This window comes from Chenopodium quinoa, unplaced genomic scaffold (assembly GCF_001683475.1).
Source record: "Chenopodium quinoa cultivar QQ74 unplaced genomic scaffold, ASM168347v1, whole genome shotgun sequence".
Taxonomy (NCBI): domain Eukaryota; kingdom Viridiplantae; phylum Streptophyta; class Magnoliopsida; order Caryophyllales; family Amaranthaceae; genus Chenopodium; species Chenopodium quinoa.
The window spans coordinates 3,778,549-3,792,729 of record NW_018742951.1 but is presented as its reverse complement, the minus strand read 5'-3'; the positions used below and the strand labels follow the sequence as shown (position 1 = coordinate 3,792,729).

Below are 14,181 nucleotides of genomic sequence, written 5' to 3'. Positions count from 1 at the left end.
AAATTTATTTATTTTTCATGAATGAAACTTATCTGAATTTAACTGAACTTATATAAATTTATTATATTTAAAATAAGTGAAAATAAGATGAATAAAATAGACCATAAGTCTATACCGTCAGAAGGCAAAAAGTTAAAAGAAAAAGGGGAATGCTAGTAAGAAAAAACGTTAGCCGGGAAACGCGGCCATATGCCGCATCTTTAATTCCCCGTCACAAGTTTTCCGAAAATGACACAGGTATTATTAAAAGGGTCTTTTCATATTATCATCTTTGAACTTTGATGATGATGAGGTTGCAAGGATACAAGAGGGAAGCAGCAACAAATTAAAATATTTATCTAGTTGCAGAAATTTGACCCAATTTGATACTTCGTGATAAATTAACCAACTGATATTCTAACCCAATTATTAATTTTTGATTATCTTACTTTTTTTTTAAAATTCTCTCTCTCTAGATCACCCGGTTTGCGTGCACTATTAGAGCTGTTTCTTACCAAAAAGTCAGCGCAGTTCTCTCTCTCCCCTTTTTCTCTTTTGCTCTCATATTTTTTCTTCTTTTCATTTTTTCTACTAATATTATTCCTTCTGCTTAACATTAAGCTTATTAGCTATAATTTGCTTCATCTTAAGTTTATGTGTGTTAGTAATTCATTTTTGTCAAGATATGGATAACTTTTTAGGGGATCTAGCTGATATAGTTCGAGCTAGCGGAGGTATCGGCGTAATCAACCACAATACAACCACAACTGCTACCACAAGTGATCGATTTGGTTTATCGAACCAAGACTCGTACCGGTTAATAAGAAATGATGCTTATTCATTCCCTGCAGACACCCTACTCCGCAATATCGATGCTATATCAACATCGTCGACTAGTTTCCTCGACAACATGGGAGTCGATGACGAGGGTCAAGGTGGTGGACGGTTAGCTAGTGGCGCGGATGGACAAGCGCAACAAGTTATGGGACCGTCGCAGACACCGGGTATTATCAACAACGGTTTATGTAATATATTCTCTTCTAATAATATGGTTCAGATCTTATCAGATAGTAATAATACTAGTCATAAAGTTATTGATAATAACGGTAATAACTGCAGTAGAAGTAATAATAATGATGGGAAACTTCCATTACTACCTGCAGCAGCAGCAGCCTCGCCTAATGTTGTAAAGGCGGCTGCTGCGGCGGGTTATGGATTCATGTCTAACCAATTGATAAGCATGAATAATGCTAGCTGTAGTAGCAGCCATAAGGGTGCGTTCGTTGACAGCTCTACAACCACCGCCGCTGTACAACAGTTGCAGATCCCGTCTCCGCGAAATCATGGTATCAAAAGAAGGTTAGATTATTTTAATCTAATTTCCTTTTTTTGTTTATTTAGAAGAAATTTTAATCTAGTTTCTTGCATCAAAATTATTTCTTTTTTATTTTATGTATTCCGTACTTAATACTCCATTAAATTTCTATTTAATTACAAGAAAGTAAATTTCATTAAGAAATTAAAGAATTAAATATGTATTCGATTTCTTTTGTTTTGACTTTTTTTTTTGTTGAGAGATAAACACCATCCTAACAGTAAGAGCTTTTAAAAACGAAGGTAGTATTATCAACCCTACTCTTCTACTCCTACTCCATATGATGAGGCCTTTTTTATGTTTTGTCGATGTCTACTAGCTTAGCTATACGCCTCCCCAGCTAGTGGCATATTATGTAGTCATGTACTTATGCACTATCAGTTCGGTGTCAGAGATGTAAACATTAACACTGCTAAAATTAGTTATGCACACATTTTTTAAAAATTATATTAAATTCTAAATACCCCCAAATATAGCCATAATACCAAAGGAGAAGGGTTATAATTTAAAGTTCTTTTTTTACACAAATTTTAAATAAAAGTTCTTATGTCTCAAATGATGAATGTTTCTGTTATAAAATCACGAATTAAATGTAGTACTTGTATAATAAATTTTTAAATGTAACTAAACTTTATAATAAAAGAGAGAAAAAAAATTAAAATAATTAAAATTAAACTTGCCCCATAAATAATATACATGAAGAATGTATTCGTATAGTCGTATATACTTTGTACAGAATAAATAAGATAAATACTGATAATGTATGGACAGGAAAATACAAGCTAAGAAAGTGGTGTGTATACCAGCACCAGCACCAGCAAACAGCAGGCAAACAGGAGAAGTGGTACCTTCTGATCTTTGGGCATGGAGAAAATATGGTCAAAAACCCATCAAAGGTTCTCCTTATCCTAGGTAAATTATATATTTCTCTACTTCGTTAAACATATTTATGTAGAAGCTCAATTTAATTAGTTTCACATGCATTTCCAACTAATACTACATGAAGTATCATACTATAATTAATTACAATCTTATGGATTCAAGATCATTAATATAAAATAGAATTTGGTCTAATTACTACGTACATATACAATTATATGTTACAGGGTAGTTGTATTGAGCAACTTTAATTTAGTTGAATTGGTACCGGTTTTATTTTGTGGTTCTCAATATATAAATAGAAACGACAACCCTTATTTAATAGAGTACATACAAACCTTTTTTAGGGGTTACGTACCCTATAGTATAGGTTCATTGCAACATTAAATCAATTATTGATACATTCCATTATTATTGTGTATCTTTAAGTATAGATGTCAAATAAATCTAAAGGAGACACAAACACTTCTTATTTCTCAAGGTTTACGTTAAAATCTAGAATGTGTGCCTTTTGTTTTAATACTCCACTTTCTTAGTACTCAACTTGGTGATTGAACAAATAATATTTTGTAAGTTAATAGAGATATTTAATGGCTTAAGAAATATCTTCATTCTTTAATTTTAGACCAATATTTTACTAATTGAGGTAAAAGTATAAGAACCTACCAATTATAGGTACCATGCTATATTATGCTAAAATATTTCTTTGCTAAAATCAAGGTTGACTCGTTTGTAAGTATTTATTACTCTAAATGTTGTATTCGATACGCAAACCAATCTTATACAAGTGTATTGTAAATTTATGGATAATTATTGAGAATTTTGTGTTTCGATTTCTTATTATTAGTTATCTATGCAATATTCTTTCCGTTCCTATTTCTTACTTTCAATTCAGAATCGTTCCTGAAATTAGTTACTGTATCAATTTTTTTTTTTTTTTTTTTTTTTTTTTTTTTTTTTTTTTTTTTTTATAACGTACTTATATTTTATTTCTTACTTTGGTGAGTATTTTTTCTTAATTTCGATACTCTTTTCACAAATTCTTGATTAATGCAGATTTTCATTAAGTCATTGTAAAAGGGATATAGCTGCCCTAAAAATATTTAAAGTTACTCTTTTTTACTACAAAAGTTACATTTTTATAACAAAAATTTTACCCTTAAAAAATATTTATAATGTATTAGATTAATTACATTAGCCTTCACAGCATGTAATTATTAGAAATCACATATTAATATATAATCAAAATGATAAAAATTAAAAGTTACCCTTAATGGTTAAAATTACCATAAAAATCATTAAAGTTACTCTTAAATTGACTGTCTTACAATAAAATTAACATAAGCCCGCCTTACACAAGATTTATTGTACTCTTTTAGAGTCTTAAGAAACTTTCATTGTTTAACACATTTAATTGCACATTCTCTCCCAAATAAACAAAAAGGCCCCTGTATACACTCTATATCCTCATTTTTTTTTCCAATTACGTGTTGTTGTAGAAGATGAAGAATTAGAGTTAGCCTTGTTCACTTTAGCTTATTTTTGCTGAACTAAAATTATATTTACTGTATTTAAGTTATTTTTGATGAACTTAAATTATTTTTACTGAACATAAATTATTTTTGTTGAACAAAAATTATTTTTACTGATTCTCTATTATATTTTTTTTAAAGTTGCTCATTTTTACTAAAGTGAAATTATTTTTGCTGAATTGAAATTATTTTTGCTAACCTGAACTTAGTTTTACTGAACTGAAATTATTTTTACTTTATATTATTTTTTAAGGTTAAGTGAATAGGGACTTAATATTAAACTATAATACTATTTTTTTAAAAAATTGCAAGAACGTATTCTCTTAACCTTATTTTAGCTTAACTTAAATTATTTTTACTGAACTGAAATTATTTTTATAGAACTTAAATTATTTTTAATGAGCTAAAATTTATTTTATTTCACTTAAAATAATTTTACTAATTCTCTATTATATATCTTCTTTAAAATTTTTGACTTTTACCAAGTTGAAATCATTTTTATTGAATTGCTTATTTTTACTGAACTAAAATTATTTTTGCTAAAGTAAAATTATTTTTACAAACTAAAATTATTTCAATTGAACTAAACTGAAATTATTTTGGCTTAATATTTTTTGTAAGGTAAAGAGAACTGAGCCTAAATCAAAACTAATTTGACTATACAATTAATTGAAGATAAAATACTTCATATGTTTTAACTAATTGATCATAAAAATTAAGAATGCTAATTTATCGAAAGGATAATTTGTAGATGAAGTAATTCTAATTATTTAAAATCTTTTGAAAGCTATAGATGAAAATACTAGGCTACTAACATTAATTAGTACATCCACTTATCCTTGAAATTCCTCTTATATCCAGTTGACATGTTTGTCAATGGACATTTTAAATTGTTAATATATCTAATTCCATGTAAATAATAAGATTAAAATTTTGTATTCTATAAGGAATAATTGAGACAAATCAACATATCATGTTTTTCGTATGTATGTATTGAAAACAAATTTAGAATATTATCTTAAGTCGTGAATAGTTTATAAATTCTAAATGGAGATAACCTTTAGGACGGATCAGAGTATAACTTTTTCTTTAGGGAGATACTTAATGCGATAACAATGATTACTACTTAAGTTTCATATTATGTGCAACAAATGTTTTTATATGGCCTCCTAAATGGAGAGAGAATTATAGAGATAAATGCGATGATGAGTAAAAAATAAAGAGAAATGACAACTAAAAAAAAAAAAAGGGATCTTTTGCCAAAATAGCTACTTTAACATAAATATTTACCAAAATGACTATTTTTAAAATGTAATTCCCAAACTAGCTATAATATTGACTAAATAATGCAAAAGATATGGAATATTATTCTTTTTCCTCATTTAGTCATTTGAACTGGTTTTGCAGAAGAATTTTATTTTATTTTTTCTTAAAAAAAATTCACTATTGAATATAATCGATCAATTTTATTTGGAATTAGGTTTAACCTTCCCACTCTGCCACCAGTTTTCAATTGATCCAATACCCTCTTTTTAATCTTTGATTAAAGCTAGGTGTTTCTCATCATTCTATAATTTATAATTATGTATACTGTATTGTTTATTTTGTTTTAATTGCATATTTGATTGAGTAAAAAACTGATTTTTTGCATATGTATTTGTTGGTTACGTAGCTGTAGATGATGAATACATTCAAAGAGCGTGCTTTAATTAAACCTTATAAAAAAAATTACTCCGTATTATTCTGTTAATTTAGTACAAAAGATCATTTGATTGCATATTATAATTATCCAAGATAGGTGAAGATCATATTTCATATAAGACTTTGAAGCTTATCAACGTAGCGAACTTCATTTGGGTATTTCATCAAATACCCTTACGTGCAAGAGTATGTAGTAGGTTTGATTAAAAATAAAATAAAACAAAACAAAACAAAACAAAAAAAAAATGGTTCAATTGGTAAAACACAAATTTCCAAAATTTATAAATGATTAAATGGTAATGCATTATTTAGTCAATGTTATAGCTAGTTTTTTCCTCAAAAAAAAATGTTATAGCTAGTTTGGGAATTACATTTTAAAAATATCCATTTTGGTAAATATTTTGACTAAAATAGCTATTTTGGCAAAAGATTCAAATTTTTTTTTGCACATAATATGAAACAGTGGTTTTCAAATATGAAACAGGGTATAGAGTATGATAATAGATTTACAATAACCGCAAAATATATACACTCCTCTTAAAACGTCCAAGCTAATCCTTTGCAAAAAGAGCTTTATTTCCCCTCTAAAAGTAGGAATTCACACGTGAAAATTTTGTTCGTAGTTAAAGACGCACTTTAGTTGAATAATGTCGTCTCTAGTTTAGTAAAATTTCTATAGCACTGAGAGAGCTTTTTTTTTTTGTTTTTTTTTTTTTTTTTTTTTTTTAGTACCATTACTTTTTTTAGATTATTAAAAAATTATGATTCTTATATGGTTGTATAGTTGTATTATGATTCTCACCAAAAAAAAAAATTGTTGTATTATGATTCTTCATTTTATTAATAACTAGTTAATAAAAATTGAATCCCGCACATATAGATATTACACCAAACTTTTATTAATGAGATAAGGATTTGAATACAATAAATCACATGTTCGAGTTCCCCTTTATTTATAAATTAAATAAAGAAGTGTACGTAGTATGTGCATGTAGTGATAAACAATTTAATAGGTTAACTTTTAACACCTTAACTAATTAGTTTAGTATATATGCATGCTTTAGAAAGGAATAAAAGACATATTAGATGATAGTATGATACAAAATGAATTGAATCCTAAGTTATGATTACCAACTTACCACCCTTAAAAATTTAATTAATTAAATTAGCTAGCAAATCAAGTCGTCTTAACAATATGCATTATTCATCTTTTGACATGAATTTCTTGTTGGAATTTTGACAGGGGCTATTATAGATGTAGTAGTTCAAAAGGATGTTCAGCAAGAAAACAAGTAGAACGAAGTCGAACAGATCCTAATATGCTAGTCATAACATACACATCGGAGCACAATCATCCTTGGCCAACCCAAAGAAACGCTTTAGCAGGCTCAACTAGGTCATCTCAACCGGCCTCGAAAACCTCTTCTAAGGCATCATCACCACCCTCGCAAAAACCGAGCAACAACAAATTCCGTAACATACTCATCAAGGAAGAGAATGAAAATGTTTCAACAACCGCGACAACTTTTTCTACGGTCAAAGAAGAAGAGATCAAACTCTACGATGACCGGCTAGACAGTAACAAGGTGGACGAAATAATTGAAAGTTATCGTCCACTTATCTTGCCGGAACCAAAGACTAATAATGGCCGTCACCAACAAGCTGATCAAGATTTTTTCGCCGATTTAGTTGAGTTCGAGAGTGATGATCCTCTAGAGATATTTGGTACTCAAGGGTGCAAAGGGTTTGATTCTTTTAGTGGTCTTTTTGATTGGGCAACAAACAACAACACACCTACAAATGAAGAAAATAATGATCATACAACATCATCTTTGGACCAAGAAAAGTTCAAAAGGTGATGTTTGACACTTCTTTGATTAATTATCCATAATCATATATATAATTTTTTTTCTTTTTTTTTTTGTGTATTTAAAGTGTCATCATGCACATTTGGTTCAATAAAAAACTTTGTATATCAACTAATGGTGGTTAATCATAGAACTATAAGCTAGAGAAATAAAGATGATTAGGATTATTCATTTGAATGGGTAAAATGGGCCTTCATACAAATTGGTTCCATAATATTTGACCATTTTTGATGTAAAGTGGTATTATTGTCGTGGTCTTGAACAATTTTATACAACCACTTACGATAATTTTGTATATAGAATATGTGTATGATGATTCTTTTTCTTTTTCATTTTAGCTCGTAAACATATATTGCATTTGTTCTTATCGAAGATTTTTTAGTACTCTGTAATAGTTAATTTTTTTTTTTTTTTTGAAACCCTGTAATAGTTAAATTAAGTGCCTTTAAAAAGAAAATTCAACCAAATTTATTTTAAATTGTTAGCCACCTAAATGTATTTTGCGGATTGCCATAATGCGGTTGATCTCTAACAATAGTCTAAATCATTAACATAACTGTTCTTGTCAGTTGTATGTTAAAAACCATTAATTCTCGTTGGTTCTTTTTAGACCATCTATTGGTACATAATTTTGTACCAACATTAAATACAAATGTACCAACGAAATATAGTATCTTCTGCTACTCTAATGACTAGAGTCCTGGCAAAGGCTTCGTCTAATATTGGTGCTTTTGAGTTAGGCCATGTTTAATTTAGTTCTCATTAAGTTTACTTATTTGACAAAAAATAAATTCGTACCAGATTAGAAAAAAAATGTTATGATGCAGTTTATCGTTTTGTGTGCGTTATTTTATCGCTATATATATCTTTAATATCATAATGATACACATTATTACGAATTTAACAAGACCTCACTTGATATATTTTTTATTTATAAATCATCATACACATAAGGTCAAAATTTGGTCAAATCGGACAATTACATCAGATCACACCAGATCAGATTAGATTAGACCAAATCAAATAACAAAAATAAGGTGAACTAAATAAGCCCTTACTCTGAAGTTTTTGTGTGTCTATTTATGACGGACATAAGTTTTTATGTGATTTCAATTGACTTCATTCTTAGCTTATTCTGTGAAAGTTAACAGTAACCTTTTTTTATTTTTTTTTTGTTTTGTTTTTTTGGAGGGATAGCACCATTTTTGGATTTCTATGTACATGTATATTGATTAATGTGTTGTATTATCAGTTAAAATATGTATTTAATTAATAACATCTTACAGTTATAATAATAGAAAATTAATTAAAGATAACGGTCAAAGTTAATTTTGACTGTAAATATCTAGACAAATCTAACAAGAGAAGGTCGTATTGTGTACGATTGGACTCATGGTAAGATGGATATTAGCTAATTTATTGGATAATTCATAACTTTTAGGGAAATTATCTTTGGTACGTACTCACAAGTTTTTTAATTTTCTCTTTGATGAACAACTAAAATTTCAATTATATTTGGTAATCCTAGATTTTTAATATAAGTTAACCATAACATTAATAATAAATTTTTATTAAAATATTTAACTATGGTTAGTTTTTTAATTTAATTTTTTAATAATTAAATTATTTTAAATATAATTTAAAATAAAACAACCACCATCCTTCCCCTACTAGCCCAGCACCCACCCGCACCCCAACCCGCCTAGCCCCTATTGCCAGCATCGGCCGCGCAGAGACCCTCTACCCCAGAGCCGGCACCGCCCTTTCCCAACCCATTGTCGTTACCCCTCCCCCTTCCTCCTGAACCACGAACTCCCCTTCCTCGAAACCCCCTAAAACTTGTCAAAAAAAAAAAAAAAAAAAAAAAAAAAAAACTAAAACCAAGCCACAAATTGCATTAAATCGACGAATAAAAATTCTTTGATTTTCACCTTGATAATCAAGAATAACAAGCAAACTTGAAGAATCAAAAGAAGAGTATAGTGTTTTAAAATTTTGCTACTCTTCAAATTGTTTGTGATTAATCAATGAATTAGGGGATAGGATTTAATCTGAAATAAGAACTATTAATTGAAGATTTGAAGAAGGAATATCAATCTAAATTCTCTTTGAGTAGCGACAACAAAGAAGCAGATCAAAAATCTCAGGGGTTTTAGGGGATTTTGGTGGGTCAGGGACGGAGGGGGTTCAAGAGGAAGGGGAGGGATGACGACAGGATGTAGGGATAGGGGTGGTGTCGGCGCTTGAGGAGGGGGATCTGGGTGCGGCTGGCGCCGGGGGCGGGGGTGGCTTGGCTACGGGAGCTGGGGTGGTGGTTTTTTTCAAAAAGAAAAAAAAAATATTTATTTTAAAAATAATTTAACTATTAAAAAAAAAAACTAACCCTATTTAAAGAATTTAACTAAAATATATCATTAATGTTATGATTAATTTATTCTTATAATTCATGACTACCAACGATAATTGAAATTTTTGTTATTCACCAAAAAGAAAATTAAAAAAAAACTTGTGAGTACGAAAGAGAATTTTCCTAATTTTTATCATATGTTAATGTAAAAATTCTTTTGACTAATTAACATGATTAAAGTTAAAATTTTTGGCTGAATAAGGTATATACGATATTTAATTTGGGATGGATCAAAGGGACAAATCTATACATCATCCATTTTTCTAAGTTCTACTCACATTCTGTTTCATTCGTTTTTTAATTTTTACTCATTTTTACTTTATTCCTATTGTAACAACCTTTTATTTCTTTATTTTTGTCATATACAACCCGTGTGAGACTCAATTATATTTAATAAAACTTATATTCTATATCTCTCCTCCTTAAAGCAAAATCACTCACATACATGATCCATTTTTCCAATTTTTATTGATTTGCGTAGCTACATTAACTTAGTACTCGTAAGATTTACGAAAATAAAGGGAATAAAAAGTAAATATCCTACTATTAATACGATAAATTTGAAATACCACTTTTATCAGATTAAAATTCTAATTAACAATTCCAAAACCCAACTACCCACTTCTAGAACAAAAATGAAAGATAAAGAATATAAGAAGCAATTATAAAAGCAATGAGTTGACTTCTTTTAGCAGTATACAAGTATTTCTTAATCACTATGACAAAAACTAACTTCAGTTGGCAACCAATTAAAAATTAAAATAAGAAAAGTTAAGCCATAAAATGATACGCATCAAATAAAATAAAATTAGCAAGTGAATAAAAAAAAATTGAAAAACCCCGCCACTCAATCACGTCGAAGCCCAAGAGATTCCTTTATGGAAGTCATTGAAAGATGGGACAGAAAGCGGAGAAACAGAACGCTTCTACAGTTTAAATAAGTAATTATTGTCAGAATGTACAGTTTTGATGCGACATCATCACTTGATTTACTGTTGGTTCAATTGGTATATTATACATACACGGTGAGGTATATACTACCTCCGTTTTTTTCTTACGTGCAACTTTTGTCATTTTAGTCCATTCACTATTATGTGCAACTTTCTTTTTTCATTCTATTTTGGGTAAACAAAAATCCTTTAAATTACTATATTACCCTTTATTAAAAATTAAAACTTTTTTACATTTACCCCTTATTACCCATAAACCCCCACTTAACTCAAATCACCTAAATTATCCTAACCTAATTAGTCCCTCCATTTATGCCCCAACCGACACAACTCTCCATCTTCCCAACCACCTTAATAAACTGATCTAGAGAGTTCTTTAGAACCCTAGATCTGGTTGTTCGTGTTCTTTGTGTTCTTCGTCTTCTTTGTGTCCTTCGCCTTCCTCTGTTGTTCGCCTCCTTCCTCTCCATTCCACCTCATGACATCTCCCTTTCCCTCCCCTTTCCAACGACATCCAAAGTCCCAAATTTCCATGGTTGACCTAGATCCACTCGTTGACGCCTATATTGGCACCGACGACAACAGTGAGGCTAAGTTTATCAAGTCCCTGATTAACGATTTAAACAGAGGTGATGATTTTCCTCGTCGCCTGTACACGCATGAAGATGGGCCAAGCTACTGTTCTCCGACCACATTCAAGGCTTTGGGGGAAGTTTTTAAAAACATTGATGAGGCGGAGAAGAAGAACAAGGATGAGGGTGAAGGCGAGTCCCATGGAAAAAAAAGCTTGATTTTGATGTCGTTTCTGTAGATCTGGAGTCCCAAAGTGGGGAGGTCAGTGCTGCGCCCACCCCCAAGCCCCGACCCAAGGCTTCCAGGCCTCCGCCGAAGAAAAGGCAACGTAGGAAGGCGGTGTTGGTGGCGCTGAGCCGTATGCATGGTTTGCCGGTCTCCGACTTCGTGGTGCTGTCCTCTGATGAGGAGGCTGAGCGCTGACGCTTGCGTAATGATTTCTAACCCTAATATTCTTAATTTTTTTAAAAAAAAATAGTCCTAATTTTTGTTGGGTTGATCTATGCTAGATACTTTGTTTGTTGTTGTGGGAATGTTTGATTGGATCTAGTTGCATGTTGGGTTGTTGGTTATGTTAAATCTGGGGGTTTAATTGTTTGTTGTGTTGTTCTATTCTGGATACTAGGGTTTGCTGTTGTGGGAATGTTTAACTGGATCTGGTTGCATGTTGGGTTGTTGGTCATGTTAAATATGGGGGTTTAATTGTTTGTTCTGTTGATCTACTCTGGATACTAGAGTTTGCTGTTGTGGGAATGTTTGACTGGATGTGGTTGCATGTTAGGTTGTTGGTCATGTTTAATCTGGGGGTTTAATTGTTTGTTCTGTTGATCTATGCTGGATACTAGGGTTTGTTGAGGAAATTTCTGTCACCCTGGATACTAGGGTTTGTTGAGTGTTTTAATTAATGTTGTATCTATTGCATTTTCTGTTGTTTTGTTGGAATAATGTTGGATGTTTGATGTTGGCTTCTGGTTGATGTTGCCTGTGTGGAGTTCATTGTGTGGTTGTTCCTTGGGATAGACTATGCTGGCTGTGTGGACTTGATTGATGAATGATGAGGCTGGTCTCTTGTGCATGTTCATTGTTGCCTAATCAGTCCCTTAAAAGGAGTCCCCTGTGATTAGCTTGTGTTTCCTGGTTTGTATTGAGTCCCATAGTTTGATATGCTATTTAGCTTACCCATATCCACATGATGAAGGGACTCCATTGAATTTCACTATGCACAAGTGAATTGCTCCATCAACATGCATAATGCTGTTGTTGTTGAGGTACCCTTGTGCATATGTGTAGTATTCAACAATGACACTATAACCCTCTGATGGATTGAGTGCCCACATAAATTGTCTATCTTTGTTATTCATATTCCATTAAAAATGTGGGTAAAAAAGACAATACCTTTGACTAATGAACATAAAACATTACAAAAGACCACATCATAATCTAAAGACATTATAATAGACTGCCTTACTTGTTTCGATAATTGTAATGAACAAAATACACCTAACCACTTGATTCTTCAACAATTTTTTGAAAAAACAAAAAAAGAAACTTACTAGGAGAAGTGGTTATGTGTGGCAGTCCATGTGTTGTCTTGTTCTTGTAATGAGTCCCCTAATCTACATCCACCTCCAAATCTTCTGTGACTTCTTCAGTGCCCTGATTTGCTGGCTTAAACATAGTGTTTAGGTACTCCACAGCCTCGAATACTACCTCTTTCTGGACCTCTACCAAATCTGGAAGATTGCCAAAGTTTTCCAGCCTTTTTTTGTTCATATGCGGTATTTTGTACTTGTTACCACCTTCTTCCTTGAGTATCTTAATCATGCATTTTTGCAATGTAACCCAGATGTACTTGTTAACATGGGGGTTGAATGTGTCATAAGACTGTTTGACCTTTTCAACCAGCTCCTCTAAGTCCCTAGGAAAAGATTGATATTGCAAAGATTGTATAGACCTAAAAAGCCCTAAGTCAAGGACATTCAAATCAGGTGACTGTGCTGGCTGAAAAACAAATTGAATGTTAAAGCCATTAGCTATTGTTGCTGCCAGAAACTCATCATCTGTAGGAACTTGGTGAGGCCTTGCATTGTCCCATTGGATGACCACATCCTTGGGCAGACCTTCAGGCCATTTTGACATGATTGCTGGAATGACCTTTGTTAGCATCATCTCTCTGGTAACTTCTCTGTTTATGTTCTGGAGTGCCTTTGTTTCCATAGTCCCTCTTGCTCTTTTCATACTTGACTTCTGTGCTACTTGCTGGATAGTGAATGGGAAGATGCCATACTTCCCATCATGTAACATATCTCCATTTGTGCCATATAATGGCTTCCCTATAATTGCCATGAACATTTCCTTGAGCTTGAATCTCTTGACTGAACTGCCATGTAAGGATCCTCCTCACTTGGCAGTAGATAAAACCTCTTTTTATCAGGGTTCAAGTAGAACCACTTCTCATCATAGTGTATGACATTCCTCATCAACAAATGTGGGGTCCTCATTCCCTCTAATTGGATTTATATGTGACAAAATCTATCTTAGTCTGGCAACCTTATGGTCTGCTGTCAGCAATGGTTTGTTGCAGCATGTGTGTGTTCTTAGCCTTCTTCTCTTCTTCAAATTGTGAACTGTACTAAGACTGATCTTCAATGCTCCTGCATAGCTCCTTTTTGTCTACCTTAAATGTATTGGGACTGACTGGAGGGTCTCATCAGAAATTTGTAATGGCTTTCTCCTTGTTTTGCCATATTTTTTAGTCCTGACATCAATCAAGTCCCCTATTGACAGCTGCCTTTTTATGTCTGTGAAGATTCTTGTGATTGTTGATTTGTGAACATTGAATTCAGATGATAATTTCTTCATGTGAACCCTTGGAAAAGTCCCATTGTTCATTTTCACCAAAAGTGCATCAACAATT

General features: G+C 31.6%; 2 protein-coding genes across 2 annotated transcripts; one reads left to right on the top strand and one right to left on the bottom strand.

The window, feature by feature from the left end:
* Positions 1-271: 271 nt before the first annotated feature.
* LOC110728527 (probable WRKY transcription factor 35) lies at positions 272-7,660 on the top strand. The gene is made up of 3 exons (XM_021908168.1): positions 272-1,338; positions 2,126-2,266; positions 6,710-7,660. The coding sequence occupies exons 1-3, from the start codon at positions 665-667 to the stop codon at positions 7,323-7,325; spliced, it is 1,431 nt and encodes a 476-aa protein (XP_021763860.1). The 5' UTR covers positions 272-664; the 3' UTR covers positions 7,326-7,660.
* A 5,215-nt stretch (positions 7,661-12,875) lies between these two features.
* LOC110728627 lies at positions 12,876-13,610 on the bottom strand. Its single transcript, XM_021908271.1, has one exon. It carries the CDS (start codon positions 13,608-13,610, stop codon positions 12,876-12,878), a length of 735 nt encoding a protein of 244 aa, XP_021763963.1.
* Between the last annotated feature and the right edge of the window lie 571 nt (positions 13,611-14,181).

What these genes read in the sequence shown, in the direction of transcription:
- LOC110728527 (XM_021908168.1), top strand. Translation starts at nt 665, where the DNA reads ATGGATAACTTTTTAGGGGATCTAGCTGATATAGTTCGAGCTAGCGGA. An exon ending in AATCATGGTATCAAAAGAAG is followed by an intron (nt 1,339 to 2,125) that starts GTTAGATTATTT and finishes ATGTATGGACAG; the next exon opens with GAAAATACAAGCTAAGAAAG. An exon ending in AAAGGTTCTCCTTATCCTAG is followed by an intron (nt 2,267 to 6,709) that starts GTAAATTATATA and finishes GAATTTTGACAG; the next exon opens with GGGCTATTATAGATGTAGTA.
- LOC110728627 (XM_021908271.1), bottom strand. Translation starts at nt 13,610, where the DNA reads ATGGCAATTATAGGGAAGCCATTATATGGCACAAATGGAGATATGTTA.